A 24,062-nucleotide genomic window follows, 5' to 3' on the forward strand; every position below is an offset into this window, starting at 1 on the left:
TAAACACTGTCATGAACGTTGCCCACCAGCTATGAGAGATAACTCCGGCGTGTTCAGTGTGTCTAGCGGTTGTTTTTTTCTCTCTGGCAACTGTCTGTGTTGAGAAAGAGTATGTGTGTGTAATGTAAACAAAATACGAGTCATACACACTTGGTTTTTATGGAAAATAATTCAATTATTGTGGTTCTGATGGCTATAATGTTGAGCTGTGGTTGTGGGTTTAGCCTCTTCTAAAGGACTGCATTTTTTATTTTATTTATAATATTTCAGTTATTTGTTTTATTGATTTTAACTTAACATTATATTTATGTTCCAAAATTCTGTTCAATGGAAAATGTCTTGTTTTTTTAACCCAGATATTGTAAAGCAGGGGTCCCCAAACTTTTTCTTGTGAGGGCCACATAACTTTTCCCTTCTCTGATGAGGGGCCGGGTCAGTTTTTAACGGAAAAAGTGTGACGATTGCAGGAGTGCCTAAATGTAAAAATTTATTGTTTTTCAGAAAGCCACAATTAAAGAACCCTTTCTGGATTCTTCACGGAACAAAAGTAAATAAAATAAATTAAATAATAATAATAATAAATAATAATAACACTATTAATTAAATAGATAATAACCAAATAACCCTCTCTGGGTTCTTCACAGAAAAAAGCCAGGAAATAACACTATTGAGGAAAAAAAACAATTGTTCAGGGGGCCGGACCAAATGTGGAGGCAGGCCGCCATACCATGAAACTGTTATTTTGGCTCAAGTTTATCATACCGTCAGAATATCATACCGGCACATGCCTAGTTGTGACAGACGAATTTTAACAGTTACTGAATATATATGTGTAGATATATGGAATTTGTATTCATATATATAATTATTTACCACAAAAATGTAAACTTGGTGCCGTCAGCACCTCTAATGTAGCTTTTTCTAGCCAAGTTTGAAAAACTCGGAAGGTTTTATAGGCTGAGATTAGTTGAATAACAATACATCACATGTTGATACAAATATTTTTGCGCTATTACACACATTATTAACATATTTTAATGTGTATTTCGGCTGTTTCTAATTATGTGCATGGATACAAAACTCATTGTCTATTAACTGCATAAATTCTCTTGTAAATGTTGTCAGCATGGTTATGCAAAGACCATTCATATGATTCCTATTGTATGTGTGTGTGTGTGTGTGTGTGTGCAGTGTGTGTGTATTAATGGATGGATGCTGCCAGAGCAAGGCTGGTTCAATCAATTTTATTATTATTCTTGGTCATGGTTGATTTCTCATCCCCTGCTATGTTGGTGCAATGTCATTGACAGTTTAGGAAGTTTTAGATAACACTATCAGGGTCAACTTGGCTAATGTGATTAAGCATTGTTTCGTGGAAGACGAGAGTTTGGACCGTAACACTGTGTTGAAAAGTTTTGGTATGCCTTTCATCCTTTTGAAACCCATCAAACTAAAGAACACTAATATTGCATTACTTACCACATGAAGTAACCTAGAAATATTTCATAAGCATGCCTTATTGTAACTAACATTTTCCCTCAAATTTTTCTTATTTGATTTTAGTTAGCAGAATTAAAACCAACAATTGTAAGTTCCTTTATTACACAATACATATTTTGATATGATCATGCTGGAATTAAAGTTGTAAAGTCTCATTTGAATAGAAATGAGAGAACCCTAATTGAAAATTGTTGAAGTATGTGTGCGTCCCCTGCTGTGTGTTAACCAACTGTTTGGTCCCCTTTTCCAAGCTGGAACACCATTTGGGTCTGGAGGCTGAAGTGACGCCCCAGATGAAGAGGCCAGAACTGGTTAGTCCTCAAGCACAAAGTTTAACAAAGAAGTACCAGGAGACCAAAGAACTCCTGAAGCTACAAGAGTTGAAAAAGCGCAATATGCAGGCACAGCTTGGCATTTCACTTTCTCACCACCCTGCTAAGGAACCTTATTTTTCTGAACACTCCAAAACACCCGTAACAGAAAGCACTGTGCCTGAACCTGTCCAACAAACCGTTAGCCTTATAATCCTGGATAGTGCAGAAGCCGTTCAAGAGTTTCACGACTTAACAACTGGGAAACATCTCACCGTAAAGGAGCTGACGAAGCTGTTAAATTTCCACTCGTGTAATCAAGAAACAGCCGAGAAACAACAACTTCAGAAGCTCTTGGAGACCTGGAAAAGCCAACAGGAGGCTGACAATGAAATGACGAGAAAGACTTTGGCCCGAGCCGGAGAAACCATCCGCGAATACGAGTCTCGTCTCTTAAACATGGAGGATTTGGTGGGGAAGGTTCAAAAGCAAAGTCTGGAAAGCCTTTATGGTCCTCTCTCCAAAATTGATAACCATTCAGAGGCAAAAGAGCAGACTTTCGGAATACTTTCTCAGAGGATAGAGATTTTAACGAGTGAAAATTGCGCGTTAAAACAAAAATGCCAGGAGATAGTCAACCAACTGACTGAGGCAGACAGAGAAATAGACAGACTAAAAGCTGAGCTTCTCAGCCATCAGTGTGGCAAACAGCATCATCTTGCTATGGAAGAGATGAAACGACTAAAAGCTGACTTGGCTGAAAGCCAAGCTAATGCCATTGACCGGGAGTATTTTGAGAGAGAGCTGAATGAGAAATCGCTGAGGCTCCGTGAAGCTTTAGTTTCATTGGAGGAGCTCGGCAACACCCTAAAGAGCACTGAGAAAAAACTGCAGTTAAAAGAAGCTACACTGAAAGGTCTGGGATTCCAAGCAGATTACGAAGCTGACGGACTAAACCTGGAGAAGAAGCATCTTCAAGAGCTGCTTGAAGCCTCACAGAAAAACTTATCCGACACTGAGGCAGCCCTCCATACTACGCAAAAGCACTGTATTGAACTTGAATCTAGGAACCGTGAATTAATCGCACTGCATCAGAAATCTGAGGTGGAGAACAGAGCAAAACTTAGAGAAGCCGAATATCAAATATCAATGCTACAAGAGAAGTTAGAACTAAAGATGAAGGGAGGTGAAGAGTCTATGGATGTTGGCGACGGTGTCCAGGAAGGAGAAGAGCATGTTGATAAAGGTCTTTTAAAGCAAGTAGTAGATGAGCTCGAGCGGAGGTCAGAGGCAGTTAATCAAGTTTTAGACATGTTATCAAAGGTAGATGTTGATGTAGAGAAAATGCTGAAACATTTAAAAAGTGCTTTATGTGTAAAGAAACTCCTCCCTTCTCTAAATCCAGACAAGTTGGTTTTAGAGGCGGAATTCTTGAGCCAGATTCTGAGTCAGCCAAAACAAAATCCTCTTGACTATGAAAACAATTTAGCAGAGATTGCTCAAAAACGCTGGAACTTCTTGATTAGTCAGATTTATACCGACGCGAAAGCTGAGAGAGACGTAATGGCCGAGTCGGATTTCACATTGATGTATAACTGGCTCGATAATGAAACAAATAGCTTTATTCTGAAAGAGTTAACGGAAGCATTAAAGGAGAAGGCAAACTCATTGGCTGAAATGGGACGGAGGGTTCAGTTAGCTGATGATGATAATCTTTTGTCTTTAGTTCTAGCGAGCTTTAAATTTGGTGAAGAACAGAGGCAGTCATCCGAGTATCTGCTTGATGCACTTAAAGATGCTTGTATGTCCTATGCAATTATTAGGCTAAAGATAAAGCATGAAAACGAACTTGTAAAAAAGCAGGTCAATGTCGGAGTAGATGGGTTTGAGTGTCCCAGGTGTCCAGAATTGCAAAAGATTGCTGAAGATCTGCAGACCCAACTAGCAGACCTTCATACTCAGTTGAGTGATGCGTCTTTGAAAACCGTTTCACAGCTAAATGCTTTCGTAAACTTAGGAGAGCCTGAGAAAACCGGTGATATGACACCTCATGACATTGCAACCAAGCATGAGAGGGAACGTAAAGACCGCTATAAGCAGGAGGCTGACAAACTGAGGGAGCAAATTGCTGAAGTCAGTGAAACTCTTAGCTATCGTTCAGAAGAGAGCGCCAGAGAGATTGATTCACTGACAAACTGCATGGAGGATCTCAAAAAGCAGCATGAGTTAGAACGAATGAACCTCATCGAGACCTTTGACCAAGAGATGGAGGAGCTGAGGAGTATGATTGCACCTTCCAAAGTGTCTTCGGCCGAGGAAGGTCAGTCACAAGGCAACCCCGGCCGAACGTCCAATATCAAAGAGGGAATCCAGGAGCTGCTGACGCAAGTTTCAGTTATGACTGAAGAGATGAGACGTCGTGAAGAGCAGGGCGAGATAACCACCCTACGGCTGAAATACGAGAAAGACCTGGAAAATTTAAAGGTGGAAGCGTTCATTGTCCTTACCGTTCGCCATCTGTGATGCCTTGTGTTCCTTTGTGGCATTCCCAGATCCACTTCTTCTCCCAACCCTTACTTTCTTCCCTCTGCACTTGCTCCTTGTTCTATTAACCAATTTCCTTCTGTGTTGCATGAACTATAACATCCATTGAGTTTATTCTGTCATTGGTACAATTTTTTAAAGTCGTTCTTCAATATAAGATGAAGTTAGTCATAGTTGTATATTTAGAAAATAATCTACACAATCTTGCTGAATGTTATGTGGCCCGTATATGCCCCAAACAACTGAAAAAAATATTTTTTTTAGAGAGGTGTAATGAAAATTAACAATTGAGATTGGTTGCGCATGTGAACACTGATACCTGGTGATGTGGTTGTGTTCAGAATTAACCAATCACATTCTAACTCAAGTTTAATAGGAGTCAGCTCACAACATTCACCACTTAAGGGGACTCTGATTACCCACAGCTAAAGTTCAGATGTTATCCCTGACTTTCAGTTCTTTTACCTTTTGCGCTAACACAAATTAGCATTTGGATAATGCATTCCACTGTGACTAAATCCACAGTATAAGCTGCAGCTGCTTATCGACCTGATGCTGTGGAAGCTCTCAGCTTGTTCCTGTAAGACGTGAATATACAAAATCGGAAAAAGCCTACTAGAACATCTGAACTTTAATTGGGGTCAATTTAAGGTGTTTCGTCGCAGAGTTTTAACTCTTGTGCAGTCAAATTATTGAATTTTTTATTGTTTTCATTTTCTCTTTATATTGAACTGTATAGGTTATAGTTGGTGAGAGGGTTTTGAAATATCATATATTTGTCTCAACAAGGCATTTTGTCTCAACAAGGCATTTTAACAGGTGTTTGTAGATTTTTACAATATATGCACACCATTAACATATGTTAAGTGTTAAAGGTAATGCTACGATGTCTTTTTTGGCAGCCCTTTTAATTTTCGGCTTAGTCTTTTGGATTATAATACTTATAAGTAGGCCTGTACAATATATCGTTTGAACATCAACATTGCATTGTGCGAATGCGCAATAGTCTCATCGCAAAATGTTTTGTTTTTTTTGTTTTTTTAGATGTAAACTTTTGTTCTGCTTCATAAAAGCAGCAACTGTGCAGAGACATGGCTTCCTGTATCCCTTTTATATACACCAATCTTGATCATTTACAGATGAACCAACCCCTCTTTAGCCTGGATTAAACAGCACTATATGAATACTTGGGATGTCCCAATAGTACATTTTTGCACCTGAGTCTGAGTCACCTGATTTTGAGAATCAAAAGTTTTACTCCAAAAATAACGGTTTCCACCTATTTCGAGTGAACATTGACAGACAAGCACATATTGTAGCATCTACAAGGACAACTTTGGTGATAATATACACTCAGCAGGAAAACAATACATTATTTTCAATTAATTATATCCACATGGATGGCACGAATTGTATGTTAAAAAAAAAACCTGAGCGTTTAAGAGGAAGGCGCCATTAGCATTACACTAATGTAATGCGAACGCTATGTTAATGGTACAAGATACATTTTGTGTGTGTTGATCAGCACGAACCTTTAAAGGCTAAAGCAACACTGCATATTCTCTTTTTCCAAGATAAGAAAACACATCTTACCGTGTGTTTTTCTAAACAAGCAAGCCTGGAGACTGGAGAGGACACGAGTGAGTTAAGGGGGGGCGCAGCATGTCACATGAGTGACACAACCAGAAACTGCCACAATAAAGGTTAACAACACATAAAATTGTCACACATTGTGAACACGTGTCGGAAACTATGGCGCATTTTTGTATCGTTCTCATCTCGTCCGACAAAACTGGCATTTGTCTAATTTTTTTAGTCAACCAAGGTACATTTTTAGCTCGTTATCGTCATGAGGACATTGTTCGTTAATGAAATATTTTTCTTGTAGTCATCATTGACGAAACACTGAACAACAAACACTAATGCGATGACCCTTATGGTTAGGTGCGCTTACTGAAATAAACTTGCCAGAAATACTACAACTACTGTCTATGGAGATATTGTATTTGTGGTGCAGCGGTGTGGAGTAGTTGACATTTTGTAAAGGAGAAAAGTATGTTTAATAGTCATTTCTAGGGATGTCCCGATGGTCGAGTCCCCTGTTTCTGAGAATCTGCCGATACAAAAAAAAAAGTTATTTTTAAAGAAAAGTTTTAAAGACGTTACTGTCCCACTGTCCCACCTTCATAATTTGAATTATTTTTAAACAAGAATCACATAGAAAAATGCTTGTCTTTATGTAGTGCTTCATTGAGTGAGTCCACTCAAATCCACTCACGCTGCTGAGAACAGCCTCTCACTTACACATTGAGTTGTCACAGCACACTACTGCTAGTCTGTAAAAACCTAAATGATGATTGACACATTTGAGCCTTTGAGCGTAGAGCAGTGGTTCTTAACCTGGGTTCGATCAAACCCCAGGGGTTCGGCGAAGATAAAGAAACACAGAGCCCTATTTTTGTACACTGATTAAATCTACGCAAAAGGGCTTTTTAGGCCAGGTTTTGGACTAGTTTGCTCCCAATTTACTGGCTTAACATATTTCTTTTAACTGCTAGTCCTCAGTCTGATAGGTGGAGGAACTGGTTTGCTCAGTGGAAGGTTGGCTCAAGCTTGGTATGAAGGAATACAACTGACCAATGGGGAGCGTGGTCTCAAATTCTAACCTGTTTATAAAACATGCTGTCAAAATGAGAGAAATTTTGAATGGGAATTTGCTAAATTATTAGCTCGCTAGCTTAGATATATCGGTTTTGAATTTGAAAAAAAAATTGATTTATTATTTAATTCTGAAGGGTTCAGTGAATCAACATGCGAAACATGTCAGGTTCGGTACCTTTAGCATGGTTAAGAACCGCTGTCGTAGAGCTACAGCGCCTTCACTCGCCAGATCAAAGCTACAGACCTGTCAATCATCGTTAACTTTAAGTAGCAAACTCTAGCTGCCTGGTGAGCAAGAAAAGCAGCAGGAGGGAGAGTGAGAGGCTGTACGAGCATTAAGTAGAAAAAAATAAATATATATATTTTTTTTAATTAAAAACCTGATCCTTTTCACCGGATTCCGATCCTCTGAAAAATGGTGCAATCGGCCCGATTTCCGTGATTGGATCGGGACATCCCGAATCTTAACATTCAAATACTGTATGTCCAAAAAATTTGAATTAACTATTGGTATCATTAGCAAAACTACAGTCAATTATTTTTCCTGTAGAGTGTAGAGCAGTGGTTTGTATTGTCAAAACAAACATGGTCTTTGTTAATGATGCAGAATATGTACTGTACGTCTATATGCAGTTGGAGTTAGTCCACTTACATGTTGTCTAAGTTTTCTGAAGTGTCTGAATAGTGAGTTCATGACCGAGTATGTTTTTCATTACTGATAATGATATATAGTCCGACATGCTGCTAAATAAAGCCTCTGCTTGGTCTGACGTCAGAGCAGGAAGTGTACGTTTGCTCTCGGGAGGATTTTCAGCTTCTCACAGTAGGTTCCTAGAGCTGAGCTCCCAGGAGATTTTATCCCTGTAAAAACAGACTAGACCACCATTTCCCCTCTGTGGCCGCCGTTTTAAACGGAGGCCCAAAGAATGGACGCGGGCTGATCTGCCGCCATGGACTGAGCTCACAGATTAGCATCAGTGAATAGAGGAACGGAAGCACTCCATGTGTTTGGTTGGGCTTGTAGAAACTTGCACCGTGACTGCTGTGCAGTGCTTGTCAGCGTGTGAATGAGGCTGTATAGCAGCTCATAAGCAACATTGACATATTTGTTGATACGAAAAAAAATGACAGCATACACTTCGATAAACCCTCTTTCATGTCTATGCATTCCTTCATCGTATCGTACCTTCATATGTATCCTGTCATTCCTCTAAACCCTTTTGTACTCACACAGGCTCAACTTGCTCATGGCTAACACGCAGCAGTAGCTTGCAAGGCTAATAAACGGGCCATCCGTCCGGGTCCATGTGTGCCGAGAGGTTTTTCCTGCTCAGCTCATATGGTCCAGGGAGCCTGTTGGTCCTTTTTGAGCTGAACCGTATACTCATTTTACCCGCATTGTTCCTTCACAGGCGACTTGTGAGAGGGGCTTTGCTGCAATGGAAGTATCTCATCAGAAGGTGATCGATGAGCTCCAAAGGAAACATCAGAGAGAGCTGGAGAATCTCCATGAGGAAAAAGAAAGACTATTGGCCGAAGAGACCGCAGCCACTATTTCAGGTAAGTTGTGAAAAATTAAAGCTGTCGCAAGGAGCTTTCAGTTGTCCAATAATGAGTTTTTAACCGATAACCGAGATGCCGTGATACCCCAACTCAAAATCTGATACCGATATAAAACAGATTCTGATATATGCGGACATGCACTTAACATATTATTGCTAATTGTATTGTGATGCCCTACTGGATACTTTAATAATGATAAATGTAACAACTTCAAGGTTTTCCAAATAAAATAAACTTTCTGTGAAAATTAAGAGAACAACTAACATTTTAGGAAATGTCCCATATGAATAAGACAAATTGAAATAAGCCGAAATGTCCATCATTAAAATGAATCATTCACAGTTAACACTAGAAAACCCAGCAGAGGCAGACTTGGCCTTTCCCGAGACAAACACCCCTAATATTCCCGAGCAATGGCCGATTTGGCCTCTCCTTCGTGACTCGTGATAGTTTGTGTCAGTTCAAGTCAAGCTACATTTATTTAACCCTTTAACACCGAACGTGTCGGCAGCGACGCGTTTACGCATATCATCTTTGAAGCTTCGTCATGCTGTAATTACATCACCCACGTGCTGCTGGTTGGTCTCGTGTGAAAGTGCAGAAGTTGATGTCCACACCAGTTTTTATTTGAAGTCAATCGGCCAAGAAAAACGGGAGATAATGTCATTTGAGTTTTATAGTTTTATTGCACTCATAAATATGCATTAAAACGCTGCATGGACCATGTATCCATCTCCATATTTCCATCATTTCTTGTCCTTTTTCAAAAGCGAAAGCAGCACAAAAGACTACTTATCCCAAGAGTCGTTGTGATGTCAGGAAGGACGAACCGAATGTGATCATTTTTAATAAATTTCCGAGCGAGGCGCCAACTATAGAAAGGGAGGCATGCGAAGCAAGCAGCGGCCGGTGTCGTGCCGAAATAATGCAAACTGGTTAAACTTGAGAGTAGCTGAGATCTGTCATGACAGAACATCGCTTCAATGATATCTGGCGCCATCTAGCGTCGTGAATGGGTATAATGTCTAGACCCCGAATATAAGACGATTCCCACTTTTTCAGTCTTATTTCAATGCAAAAAACACAGTCTTATATTCGGGCCAATACGATAATTACTAGGGTTGTTCCGATCATGTTTTTTTTACTCCCGATCCGATCCCGATCGTTTTAGTTTGAGTATCTGCCGATCCCGATATTTCCCGATCCACTTGCTTTTTTTTTTTTTGCTCCCGATTCAATTCCAATCATTCACGATAATTTTTCCCGATCATATACATTTTGGCAATGCATTAAGAAAAAAAATAAAACTCGGACGAATATATACATTCAACATACAGTACATAAGTACTGTATTTGTTTATTATGACAATAAATCCTCAAGATGGCATTTACATTATTAACATTCTTTCTGTGAGAGGGATCCACGGATAGAAAGACTTGTAATTCTTAAAGGATAAATGTGACTTTGTATATTGTGACTAAATATTGCCATCTTGTGTATTTGTTGAGCTTTCAGTAAATGATACTGTACCCATTTAACTGTTCTGCCCAAATGCATGATGGGAAGTGCAACCATGACTGTGCATAGTGGCACCAATTTATATAACTTCTCTGCGTTGGGAAATAACATAGTGTTAAGAAAAAGATCAACCACTACCTTTCTTCCCCACATTGCTTGTCACGATATTTCCAATTGTTGAGAGAGGGATTTTAAGGCTTTAGCCTATTAAAAAAAGGCTCCAAAGACTGCCAAAATTCACTCTACTCGTTTTACGCTGCCTTTTACCTCTATATATAGATAAAACGGCGCCATTATAGATTGAACGTGACAATGCGTGAGTGGGTCGTGCAGCGCATGCGGTAATTGCGTTAAATACTTTAACTTGATTAATTTTTTAAAAATTAATTACCGTTAACGCGATAAATTTGATAGCCCTATTTTAAGCCAAAACTAAAGACTCTGGATGAGTGTAAGACATTTGTCTGTAACGTTAAATACAATTAGGAAACGATTCAATTAGATATATATATATATATATTAAAAAAGGCATGTCTGATATTTTTTCCCGATTCCGATACTTTGAAAATGACGTGATCGGACCCGATCGACATCTTTAGTAATTACCTTGAGTCTTCGAACAAATCACTTCTGAGACAATCCTTCCCATTTGTATGCGGTACAGCTTTCGTACTTTTATCCTAAATCCGGCGTTAGAACGCAGCGTGCGTCGCTGCGATCGGCTGTGACTAGCTGAAGTGGATTGTGGGATGTGCTTGAAGGCGTTGCACAGTGGCTGGCTGAATTGACCTATCAATAACATTAAGAAGTCTATGAGCTATGCAATGAAACATTTACTCCTGCTTCAGTTTATGTAGCTCAATGTCTGACTTTATAGGCAATTACAGTCATAGTTCATTGATTTTATCTTGCTATTGATGTAGGGAAATAAGACTTTTATCTTTATCTTAGCAATTGAAGCAATGAAAAATGCGCACCGGAATGAGCTGGAGAAAGAGCTGGACAAGGCTCGTAAGGCCAACAGCAACACGGAGAATGCAGACGTGGAGGAGATCCGCAGACAGCATGAGTATGTTTTTAGAACTGCACATTTTTTGTCAACTCTGTCCTCACTCTGGTATTTTGCTGTGCGACAGCGAGGAACTGTGTTCCTACCAGCGAGAAATTGAGGTGTTGTCAGAGCAGTATTCCCAGAAGTGCCTTGAAAACGCCCACCTCGCCCATGCGCTGGAGGCTGAGAGGCAGGCCCTCAGGCAGTGTCAGAGAGAGAACCAGGAGCTCAACGCTCACAACCAGGTGCCAATAACAAATAATAGCCTTCCCAAATACTGTATTAACTGTGGTACAAAGTACATGCTTTTGCTCAACTGGTCTAAGCTTGTTTTGCGTGGCGCTTACAGGAACTTAACAATCGTCTGGCAGCAGAGATCACCAAGATGCGTTCAATGACTTCTGAGGACGGGCTTGGAGACACAAACGCAATTCAGGGGAAAGAGCTCTACGAGTTGGAAGTATGTTCTGATGATTTTCTCTTTCAGCCAAGAGAGTAACGGAACAAAGTATGTTCCTATCCGGGTTGTTTTTTTGCTATTAAATGACTATGACGACATTGAAAACATTGATTTGAACTCATTGGCTGCCATTGACAGTGATGGAGGATCCAGAGTTGCTCTAAAAATGAACTGTTTTTACATTGACCGAGTAGTAACTTTTGTATATTTGTCACTTACAAGACTGAAAATAAGCAAACAGATAAACAACCTTTGTACTGTTTTAATGGCTTTAATGTTATTTCTAGGGCTGTCAAAATTATCGCGTTAACGGGTGGTGATTAATTTTTTTAAATTAATCACGTTAAAATATTTGACGCAATTAACGCACATGCCCCGCTCAAACAGACTAAAATGACAGTGCAGTGTAATGTCCACTTGTTACTTGTTTTTTGGTGTTCGGCGCCCTCTGCTCGCGCTTGGGTCCAACTGATTTTATGGGTTAGTACCATGAGTGAGCACTGTGTAATTATTGACATCAACAATGGCGAGCTACTAGTTTATTTTTTGATTGAAAATTTTACAAATTTTAATAAAACGAAAACATTAAGAGGGGTTTTGATATAAAATTTCTATAACTTGTTCTAACATTTATCTTTTAAGAACCATGGATCGCTTTAAGAGAATATTAATAATGTTAATGCCATCTTGTTGATTTATTGTTATAATAAACAAATACAGTACTTATGTACCTTATGTTGAATGTATATATCCGCCTTGTCTTTCCATTCCAACAATAATTTACAGAAAAATATGGCATAGTTTATAGATGGTTTGAATTGCGATTAATTACGATTAATTAATTTTTAAGCTGTAATTAACTCGATTAAAAATTTTAATCGTTTGACAGCCCTCGTTATTTCGTGAATTAACTAATAGGCTACCTTTGACTGCAGGAGACATCCGATTCATTTAAATTAAGAGAGCTGGCTGTCAGTCGTCCCAGTTAAAATTGATTGGACATCTATCGCTTTCAACGACTCTCAAATATGACTATTCAATGGCGGCCATTCCAGTAAAAATGGTGATGTATATCAATGTTGATGGCAGTAAATGAGTTCGTAACATTTTTGTGTTTAATATATTGCACTTTCATATTTTTAGAGATTTGTTTTTTTCCCTGCAAACTCTTACTAACACTGAAATAACTTATTTGTGTTTGTGCACTGCTAGAGGAATTTTCTTGAATGTATTTTTTGTAAAGACCTATTTGGAATGGCTTTTTTTATATATAGCCATAGGAAGGTGTATAATAAAAATATTGGCTCGTGCAAACAAATGGCAAAGCAAATTTATTTGTACATCAAAGGTAATTCAGAGTGCTTTACATCACATTAATATCACCAAGACACAACTGATAGAAATAGAAACACAAATGATTAAAAATGTGATCATAAAAATGATGACACAAAGACACATTCAGATGCGTGAAATCATAGAGCAGCATTGATCGCCTTCTAGATGTTTATTTTCTTAAAAATAAATATTCCTTGTCAATGTGAAGACTTTTTAGGCAAGGTTTTGTGAAGTACCCGTACAAGGACTGCTAATTGGCGATAGTGTTTGTAAAGCTGTGGGTGAAATGTGTATTAAATTTCTGTAAACACAGTAGGTGTGTCTGAAGCTAGCCCCTTATAGGATGCCACAGAGTTCAGTTTTCTTTATAAATGGGATTTAAAATTCTGAAATCCTGCATGGAACACAGTCTAATGCCCCTTTCCCACTGAAACTAGTAGGTCAACGCGCGTTTTTTCCAAGCCGATGCAACCCACTAGCAATTGGCATTTGGCACCTTTCCCATTGACAAAAAAAAGCCGAGTCTTTTTTTTCACCCGTCTAACCCCCCACCCCTCCTCAGCCATGCGTAAGGTTACGTGACGTCACCACGCTAAGATGCGCATCGACAAGTGCGACCGAATTCATTCAGTTCAAGGAAGTAAACAATGCAGAGCAACATGGAAGCCTCGTTTCCGTTTGTGTTTTGTTTTCATGCTTTTTACTGCCCGCAAAATGGTCGAAATGCAGCAAAGGATCAACACTCTGCTTGTGCTGAGGCAACGTAGGCGACGTGAATTTTGGTTTGAAATTGAAAGGAGTTATGACGCATCACGTAAGAGCCTACGTCACCACGTAGATTAGGGTGTTGACTGTTGACCCGGGGTTTTGCTTTCACAAAACTAAAGAAATAAGGAAGGTAATTTGAGATATGAAGTCTAGTATTGCCATCCATCCATCTAGTTTCTAGCTGGTAAACATTAGCATTACATAGAATTAATCTACTGGACTTCTGCTATGCAAGTTAGCCAATTGTTGTAAACATTATATAGCATTTAAGCTAGCGGACTTTTGCTATGCAAGTTAGCCAATTGTTGCAATTGGCTATGTTGGCAATGTTTCCAACAACTGGCTAACTTGCATAGCAAAATTCCACTACCTTAAATGCTATATAATGCTAATGTTTCCAACAGTTGGCTAATTTAGGGGGACCATATTTTGATTTCCAAAAAAGAGGACACTCAGCCTGGCCTCAAGATACTTGAATTTTACTCGAAGTTCACTCAAAGATGCCTACAGTATATCACTTTAATATAGTGTGCCCCCTCACTCTGGATGGAAAAATGCATTTTGAAAAACATAATATTGACATATATATATATATAATGCAGACCCATGGAAATGTAGTCCAGTCAATACACATACACACAGTAGGCTATGTGCCAACTAAACATTTTTATAAATTACTATCACGACAATTGTCCTTGACAAATTTTTATTCCCATTCAATTGATATTCTCACTCAATGTTCTAGATTGCACACAAACAATAACCGAAATAAACTGACAAACCTTTCAACCAGCATGTTTCCAAACGTAGCTGTTCAAAACTATGTTTCCCATAATACCTAGCGTGGTTTAGCTTACTGATGGCTAGCTGAGGCAAAAATCAAACTTCGCTATAAAAGTTTACAATCATTGGCAGCGTAACGATGCGACAACAAACGGGATTTTACAGTCAAAGCGCCGACAGAAGTCAACAGTTGCCGTTCTATACGTATTTATCATAAAAAACTTAACTGGGCAGGCGTTGTGGCCAAATCGTCAACCCAGTAGATGGCGGTAATGCCTCATGATCGGGGTAAACTGCCAACAAAAACAAGTACTACTCCTTCCCTCCCTACTGCTAGGAGCCACCCAGCGGCCGGAGGGACTCTTCAGATCGGTCCCGTGTAAAATCATAAAAAACGGACATTTTTATGAATTTATAAAACCCGCCTGGACGACAAGGATACGTGAAAGTAGGACTTGTCCGGGCAAAAGAGGACGTTTGGTCACCCTACCCAATGCAAGTTAGCAAATTGTTGCGTTTGGTCACCCTACCCAATGCAAGTTAGCAAATTGTTGCAATTGGCTATGTTGGCAATGTTTCCAACAATTGGCTAACTTGCATAGCAAAATTCCGCAAGCTTAAATGCTATTTAATGCTAATGTTTCCAACAATTGGCTAACTTGCATAGCAAAAGTCAGCTAGCTTAAATGCTATATAATGCTAATGTTTACCCGATTGTTTCTGGTGCACCAGATTGCTTACATTTGTTGTTGTCCCTTTAAGGCACAGGTGTCAAACAGATTCCAGAAAGGGCCTAGTGGGTGCAGGTTTGCTTTCCAACCAATGAAGAGGACACCTTTTCACCAATTAGATCTTTTACATGTGTAGTCAGTTAAACTTTGTCAGGTGCTGCTTGTTTCAGCAGGAAGTTCATTGGTTAAACTCTCAGCGCGTTATCGGTTGGAACAAAATCCAGCACCCACTAGGCCCTTTCTGGAATCGGTTTGACACCTGTGCTTTAAGGGCTCCGTAAGACGTGACCTGTAAATGGCCTAATATGAATTAAAAGTGACCCGTAAACACCCCAAAATCAGAAAGACTGGCGGTGAATGATCTGTTTCGAACGAATGTTCGTCAATGGCAGCCATAGAGTTAAGAAAAACTATCATGGTGGAAAATTTTGTTAGCAGCTGGCCGTTTTTTTTTTTTTTTTTTTTTTTAAACATTGACACATTTTTAAAACGATATCTCAATTCTTGGCGTAAGCATATCGATAACCTTTTTGGGATACAAAGTATCACGGTATATCACCATTTTGATATTTTGTCACAGCCTTTTTCTGTATTTTCTACTGTGCGTGACTTATATACATAATTACCTGGAATTTCAGGTAAAGTTGTCTGCTGCTTTTGCTTGTCTGCAGGTGATGCTGAGGGTGAAGGAATCTGAGGTCCAGTACTTAAAGCAGGAAATCAACTCCTTAAAAGATGAACTCCAAGCAGCACAAAGAGTATTTATTTCCACCTTCTTCCTAATGTCCCTTAAATGGACTGTGTAGCTCGTGATGGAAATTTGACTTAAGTACCACATGTCTTTTTCAGGACAAAAAATATGCAACAGATAAATACAAAGACATCTACACAGAGCTGAGCATCGTCAAGGCCAAAGCCGAGCGGGATCTGGGGCGGCTCAGGGACCAGCTCCAGCTGGCTCATGAGGCACTTGGTGAACCTTCGCTAGAAGAAGTGGACCGAGGAGGAGGATATGGTATACAGAAAAATAGGTTTACACTTTTTAGCCAGTGCCCTTTTAATTTTCGTTAGTCTTTTGGACAAAAACACTTATTAGTCTGTCATATCGTAGTCATTTCAAAATGTGTTTGTCTTCGTCGAGTTTTAGTCGACAATTACTCAAAATGTTTAGTCTGTAAACTTAAAAAAGGTCAAGGTTTCCAACAATTTCAAATGAACATTGACAGACAAGAACGTAATTGTAGAGTCTACAAGGACATCACCATCTTCTTGATGAGAATAAACACTCAGCAGGAAAATTATAAACTCACCTGGATGCCACAAACTGTACATAAAGTTTTCCAAATGTTTAGGATGACACTCACTATGCTAATGCTAAAGCTACAAGTTACATTTGGTGTGTGACGATCACTCAGCACAGACCTTTAAAGACTAAAGCAACATGGCATATTTAGCCAAGATAAGAAAACTTACCAAGCAATACCTTACATGTGATCACAAAAGGCAATTCTGGAGCCTGGAGAACACACGTAGCGTGTTTGAGGCACAGCACATCACATGAGTGACATGGGCAAACACTGCTACGATGCGTGCTAACTACACATATGATAAGAAAATGTCATACATCGTGAACGTATGACGGAAACTGGCTTATTTTCATTTCGTTCACGTCTCATCAGATAAAATCTGGCTTTCGTCTTGTTATGTTTTAGTCTCCCAAGACACATTTTTAGCACGTCATCGTCAGGAAAAAATTGTTGGTTGACAAAATATTTTCGTTATTGTCATCGTTGACGAAAACAACACTGGCCTGAACAAAATAAAAGATGTAGCACTGTCTTCCATGGTTCTATAGGTCCTTAAAGAAAAATATTGCAAGCTAATTAGTTCACTGAAAACTGTTTGTTTACTTGATTACACGTCTTAAATCTACAGAGCCTCTAAAAGGACATCGACAAAAATAAAATAAATTTAAGCAATCTGGTACGCACCAGATTGTTTCAAGTGCGCACCGGAAACTATCTGGTAAACGTGAGCATTATATAGCATTTAAGCTATTGCCTATTGCAACAACTGGCTAACTTCCAGAGCAAAAGTCTGCGAGTTTAAATTCCATAATGCTAATGTTTACAACAATTGGCTAACTTGCATTGCAAAAGTCCGCGAGCTTAAATGCTATATAATTAGGGGTGCACGATATCCATTTTTTGAAACCAATATCGATAACTTCCTGCTGCTCAAAGCCGATATCGATAACCGATTATCAAAAACCGATAATAAATATATAAATTTTTTAATGTATAACCTGAGCTTTTGAACACCTGGACTCCTGGAGGTTTAAAAAAAAAAATAGTGGTGGATTCAACATAGATTTGCCTTTGATCTCACCAGATTTTCCATAATGACATGAACAAAACAGTGCGTTTCACTTCTGCACTGCCCGACAGCCAGCTAAGAATGAATGCACTTCCATAAACCACAAGGCTTGGTCTTTTCTCGCTTTTATGGGAATACACTCGTCTTAATATTGTGTAAGTACAACAGAAAAATACACATATTCAATACTCAATATAGAACAAACTGCACAATGCACTTATATACACAACTATTATATGTATAGCATAGCACATTAGCTTGAGCTACTAAAGCATTGGCTGGCTAATATAACACAACAATTTATGAAGTTCTGTACATATGACCCTTCACCACAGAAGTAAACATATATTGCACATCCATATGTTATAGTAAACATAAAATACTTACAAATATTTCCGAGGCGGAAACGTAACAGAAAGCATTCACGACTGTCAATGCGACCGCTAGACACCGCAATGTGTAAGTGATTACTACTGTAACAAAAAAATTGATGCAGTGAATTATTTTGACCAGCAGGTGGGAGCAATGCCCCGCAAATGGTCAACTGATTTCCCATACTACTGTGTAAACTGGAAAGCCAGAACAGTACATATTATCGGTCCTATTATAAATGTTATTGGATTTATCGGGATGACGTCATAATTCCTATTGTCGGACCGATAATTATTGTGCACCAGTATATATAATGCTAATGTTTACAACAATTGGCTAACTTGCATAGCTTAAGTCCTCTAGCTTAAATGCAATATAATGCTAACCTTTACCAGATAGTTTCAGTTGCGCGCTAGATTGCTTAAATTTGTATTGTTTCTGTCGTTGTCCCTTTAGGGTCTCCGTATAAATCATTCAGTTTTGGACAAACTATTGCATTACAAGTTTTTTTAGCAGTTGATTGCACCCAGTTTTATGTTTTTTTTTTTGGTTTCTGTTTTCCTCCTCAGACATAATGAAGTCCAAAAGCAACCCAGACATTCTCAAAATGGCAGCTGCAGCGGCCAAACGCTCAGAACGCACCATGAGGTCAAAGGTGGGTTTTTGTTTTAACTCCAAATTCCGTTAAGTCATCCAATAATTGTCGCCAATCAGGATTTCTTATGAAAGTGACTCGCCCATTGTGTCTAGGGTAAATTGCCGTAACAGACTATACAATGACATCTCAGTGTCCTACTGCCATCTACTGGCTGGGTCGGACTTGCACATTTAGCGACAGTACAGCCACTACAGCGTTAAGTGTGTGTTACCAAGTTAACTCCAAAGCAGTCTAACGCGCACTACTTGGTTTTTCTTCCCCCTTGTGTCCCCAGTCAGTGAGTCGTGACATGCCCTGGGACAGTTAGTGTTGCTGAAGATGTGTAGGCCTCCCTTTCCTCACCTTTAGGTATGACGCGTTTTGAGTACGTCCTCCTCAATCCTCCTCCAAAGCACCTGGCAAATTTGAGTCACCCGTGTACATTCCAATTCACACATTTCTGCACAAATGCATGATGGTGACGAGAACTGTTGTGGAGGACTGTTTGTGTGTGTGGTGTCCTTTCGTCCGCCGATGATTACAATGTTAACCTTTGTGTAACAACATGGTGGACATTTGTTTGCAGTGCCAACATGAACACTCAAGCTAATTAGTTTATTATGTTTGTGTGCTTGCTACATCAGGAACTGACAGGAAGAGCACTCAGCATTTTTAATTACTGAACAACTTTACCCCATCATTTTTTTCCTGATTAAGCTATAAATATGGCGGAAAACACTCAGGTGACTTGAAGTTCCACTCTGAGACCCCCAATTTGGCCAAATTTCAAAATTGTCCGATATGCATGCGTGATACGTCATTGGAAAGCTTAAAATCTCAATTTTCTGGGTGAAGAAAAAATTTGAAATTTTGAATACGAGGGCATTTTTTAAAAAAAAAATTTTTTTTTTTTATTTTATTTTTTTAAAACAGCAAAACCCTATCTGGAGGTGAGAGCATGCGAGAGCAGAATTACAGACGCCATGACTTTAACGAGATATTATCGCGTACTTACCTTGTTTCGATCCAAAAACTCCATGTAGCATGTATCACTGAGTGTCAAGATAAAGCTGTGAATGGCCACAGCTGGATTTTGGGGGGATTTTAGGGGTGAAACCTGGTAATATAACAAGGGTCACGATGCAGAAATCGCAGACATCAAGGCATGTTTGAGATTTTCTTTTTCATATATTTGCCCTTTAAACTTTTTTTTTTTTTTTTTTTGGATCGATTATCATCTAACATATTGGAGAAAATGCGACAGTAACAAAAAAAAAATACAATTAAGCGATAGTTATGAGGTAGATATCCGTGACTTTTTTACAGATGGCATTTTTTTCATTGTGACATAATTTGTTGAAAGGTTAAAAATATGTGAGTGAATAATTTTTTAAAGTCGTTTTTTTTTTTTTAACGAAATATAGGACATCAATTAATGATTCTAAGCTAAAAATGACATTTTGAATAATAAATATAATTAATTACCTACGTTTTATGGATGGGTAGAAACAAAAGCGGTTGCACGACGTCTGTAAACGGGGGTTTCCAGGGTAACACGGACAAATTAATTGTTCGGGGGCTTAATGCGCCATGAATCTGTTCTATATTGTTATTGAATTGAATTGAATATTGTTCTATCAAACACAACAATTCTTTTGACTTAAAATACAGCAGTTTATCTTAAAGAGGGTTGCAAGAGCAGAAACTGCTTTTTCAGTCTTGTCTGTGTTTTCCACCATATACAAAAATGAACTTTAAAATAAAGCATGACTTCATACTCTAACATGTATATAGGTGTTCCCCAGGTTACCAACGAGTTCCGTTTCTACACTGGCGACGTAACCTGAATATGTGAGCAATTTGGTTTGAAAATTGTTAACACATTAGCATTCGTAGCATTTAAGATGGCTGACTTTTGCTCGGCAAATTAGGCTAATCTACGAAATTTACATTTTAATCAGACGATATTGACATTTGAACATCAATTATTTTGTGTCAGGAATTGTCAAAATTTGTGTCGTTTTGAACATAAGTGTACATATGTGTGCTACAAATATTTTAATAACGAATTACTGTAATTTTCAGACTACAAACCGCTACTTTTGTCCCTCATTTTGAATCCTGTGGGTTATAGTCCAGTGCGGCTTATTTGTTGATTTGTTTGGTTTAATAGGTAACACTTTATTTGACATCGGCATCATAAGACTGCCATAAGACCGTCATAATTATGACATGACATTATCATTATGATTGCTTATGACAGATGTCATTAAGTGTCATCTGGCAAATTATGTTGCTAACTCTATCGCTAGTTCGGATCTTTTACATCGATTCAAAAAGGAGATAATTTGCCAGATGACACTAAATGACATCTGTCATAAGCATTCATTCATGCTCATGGCAGTGTCATGTCATAATTATGATGGGCTTATGACAGTCTTATGGCCCCACTGTCAAATAAAGTGTTGCCAAATTCCATAACTAGAAATTAATGAAACAACTAGAGCAGTAACTGACGAAATAATTAGCACAGAACATCCATTTTGATTTCTTATTTAAATCAGTAGCGCTGCAATTCATGCTAGGAGGCATGTTGGATGACAAGAGTGTTCACAGCAGGTGGCAGCAAAGGTTGACTGTCTCCCCCAAGAGAACAGTGATGGCCAAATTGAAGCTTCTTGAACCAATGAATCATGGCGGTTCATTTGGTCTTATGCCAGTCATATGATGTCGCTCTCAAAGTGTTACCGGTTGATATTTTTGGTGTAAATATCTGATAATACGGTGAGGACAGCTGCGGATTACAGTCCAGTGCGGCTTATCTATGAACAAATGCTGTTTTAGTGTTAAATTTGGTGGGTGGCGGCTTATACTCGGGTGCTCCTTCTAGTGCGAAAATTACAGTAATTGTTGAGGTCAAAATTTTTGAAAGTATAAAAAATATATTGCTTCTCAATTGTAAATGTTATCACATTTCTCCATTATATGTTAAGTCGAAGTAGGACATTAACAAATATCTGCTTTTACTTGGGAAAACAATTCTTACTGTCTAAAATAGCTTCTTAGTAAAGCTGCAACAACTAATCGATTAATAAATTAGTTGCCAACGAATTGATAATCGATGCAGTTAGAAGAAATTGTCATTCATTTTGTCTTCATTGCTACTTACGACATGCCGAAACATAAGTAAAGTGGGGGAAAACTTGTGTACAACTGATTTGAATTTGAGTTCTTTTCATCTGTTTCCTGGTCAAATTAAAGGTTGTAGAGTGTCAAAAAATGTACACACTCAGCTGCACTTTTTTGGTGGAAACATATTTACATCAACTTTGCTTTTGAATAATGTACATCTGGTAATTCGACATTAACGTCTGCTTTCCTTGCAACCCCGACAGAGTCTTAAGGAAGGGCTGACACCTGAGCAACGACTCCACCTGTTTGAAAATAAGGACACTAAGGAGTTTTGAATGTTACGCGTCACCGCCACCTACCCTGCCGCATGCCTAAAAGTCCACTATTTAAGCTCTCCGTGACTTATTTGATATCGCTACACACACTGGTCAACAAAAAGGACACATGGTATGAAGTCTGCATTTCATGCTTAGAATTTGCATTTCATGCACTTCAATTAACAGTCACGTTTTTTGTTGTTGTTGCTGTCTTACTGTAAATATTGTTTTTAATTAAGCATCCGCCACGCGTAGACTAAAACTATGACTGCGTAAGCTACTGTTTTACTTCCTAGACTGTTGCGAGCCAAGAATGTGAGGTCGGAAAGGCCCAGCGTTTTCGGCGACTAATACACGCGTAAAATGTAGGAATGGCTCTGGCGTTCAGGTCCGAACGTGAAACGCTCGGTCATTCAACACAGACGGCAGCGGATAGAGAAATGCAGATTTGCATGGTCAAATAACCACGATGATCCATCTTCAAAGTAACATCATCGATGGGAATCACCGTGGACAAACTGCAGCTGAAAGCACATGGATGAGGTTCTCTGACAATAAGTTATATATAAAATTTTATATAGTTTTTGTTTTTTCTCACTGCAATCATCATTCCAGCTGTTTAGAAGTTGGTTGTGTTTGTAGTTTTGTTTCGTGACGGTCTGTATTTATTTAAATGGTTGGGATTTTTCTTTCACGTTCCCCTTCCTCTGTACTCTAATATTGTAAATATAAACCAAATACACATATTCACCAACTGATTACAAGTTTATTAGCAATAAATATTTTTGCACCCCTCATGACTGTGTTGTGTGGTTCGCTATTTCTTGAGGTCCTTCAAAATTATTATTCACTCAACGGCAGTATATAGCGACCTTGACAAATATGTTCGCATAATATGCTTTTTCTTTGCTAGCACAAAGTTTGTCATTTCTTCAGAAACCCATTAAGAAACGCAAATGGACTGGTTGGTGAGATTAATACTCTATACCAAAAGATGATGATGAAATATTTTGTCGGATTCTGGTTAATTACATTAAATTTTGTTGTTTTGTTTTATTGCTTTACAACTTCAATAGACAACATTTAACAGCTAGGTCTTTATTTTAAAGGGAAAAGTTCAGAATTTCTGACATTAGGCTTAATCTTCGAGTTGCTGGCGGTTTAATTAGTCGGTGGAGTTTATTTCAACAAATTCTGTGCAGTTTCTCACTTATTTGTTTCAGGGTTCAGGAGTGGCTAAGCTAGCAATGGTGCCTGCTTAGCATACCAATTTAACAAACGATTTTAACTAGGGCTGTCAAACGATTAAAATCTTTAATCAAGTTAATTACAGCTTAAAAATTAATCGTAATTAATCGCAATTCAAACCATCTATAAAATATGCCATATTTTTCTGTAAATTATTGTTGGAATGGAAAGATAAGACACAAGACGGATATATACATTCAACATACGGTAAATAAGGACTGTATTTGTTTATTATAACAATAAATCAACAAGATGGCATTAACATTATTAACATTCTGTAAAAGCGATCCATGGATAGAAAGACTTGTAGTTCTTAAAAGATAAATGTTAGTACACGTTATAGAAATGTTATATTAAAACCCCTCTTAATGTTTTCGTTTTAATAAAATTTGTAAAATTTTCAATCAAAAAATAAACTAGAAGCCCGCCATTGTTGATGTCAATAATTACTTACACAATGCTCATGGGTGCTGAAGCCTATAAAATCAGTCGCACCCAAGCGCCAGCAGAGGGCTGCAAAACTCCATAAAACAATTAACAAGTGGGCATTTCACTGTACTGTCATTTAAATCTGTCTGAGCGGGGCATGTGCATTAATTGCGTCAAATATTTTAACATGATTAAAAAATTAATTACCGCCCGTTAACGCGATAATTTTGACAGCCCTAATTTTAACAGATCTAACATCTTCAAATCAATTCAAAATGCAGATCATTGTTTGAAATACCTATGTGGTCACACCAAACAGCCATAA

General features: G+C 38.4%; 1 protein-coding gene across 6 annotated transcripts in view; it reads left to right on the top strand.

The window, feature by feature from the left end:
- mprip (myosin phosphatase Rho interacting protein) overlaps positions 1-22,857 on the top strand; it is a 65,912-nt gene extending 43,055 nt beyond the window's left edge. For 2 of the 6 annotated variants that reach the window (XM_057826173.1, XM_057826176.1), the window contains 9 exons: positions 1,752-4,295; positions 8,429-8,576; positions 11,050-11,167; positions 11,235-11,394; positions 11,499-11,609; positions 15,898-15,984; positions 16,076-16,241; positions 18,544-18,629; positions 22,007-22,857. In XM_057826173.1, coding sequence (XP_057682156.1) covers positions 1,752-4,295; positions 8,429-8,576; positions 11,050-11,167; positions 11,235-11,394; positions 11,499-11,609; positions 15,898-15,984; positions 16,076-16,241; positions 18,544-18,629; positions 22,007-22,078 — 3,492 coding nt within the window. In that variant the 3' untranslated portion in view covers positions 22,079-22,857. Of the gene's footprint in view, positions 1-1,751; positions 4,296-8,428; positions 8,577-11,049; positions 11,168-11,234; positions 11,395-11,498; positions 11,610-15,897; positions 15,985-16,075; positions 16,242-18,543; positions 18,630-18,906; positions 18,981-22,006 lie in introns of those variants that run through there. The other 4 variants (XM_057826175.1, XM_057826178.1, XM_057826177.1 and 1 more) reach the window with 4 other exon arrangements.
- Positions 22,858-24,062: the final 1,205 nt, after the last annotated feature.

This window comes from Corythoichthys intestinalis, chromosome 21 (assembly GCF_030265065.1).
Source record: "Corythoichthys intestinalis isolate RoL2023-P3 chromosome 21, ASM3026506v1, whole genome shotgun sequence".
NCBI lineage: Eukaryota > Metazoa > Chordata > Actinopteri > Syngnathiformes > Syngnathidae > Corythoichthys > Corythoichthys intestinalis.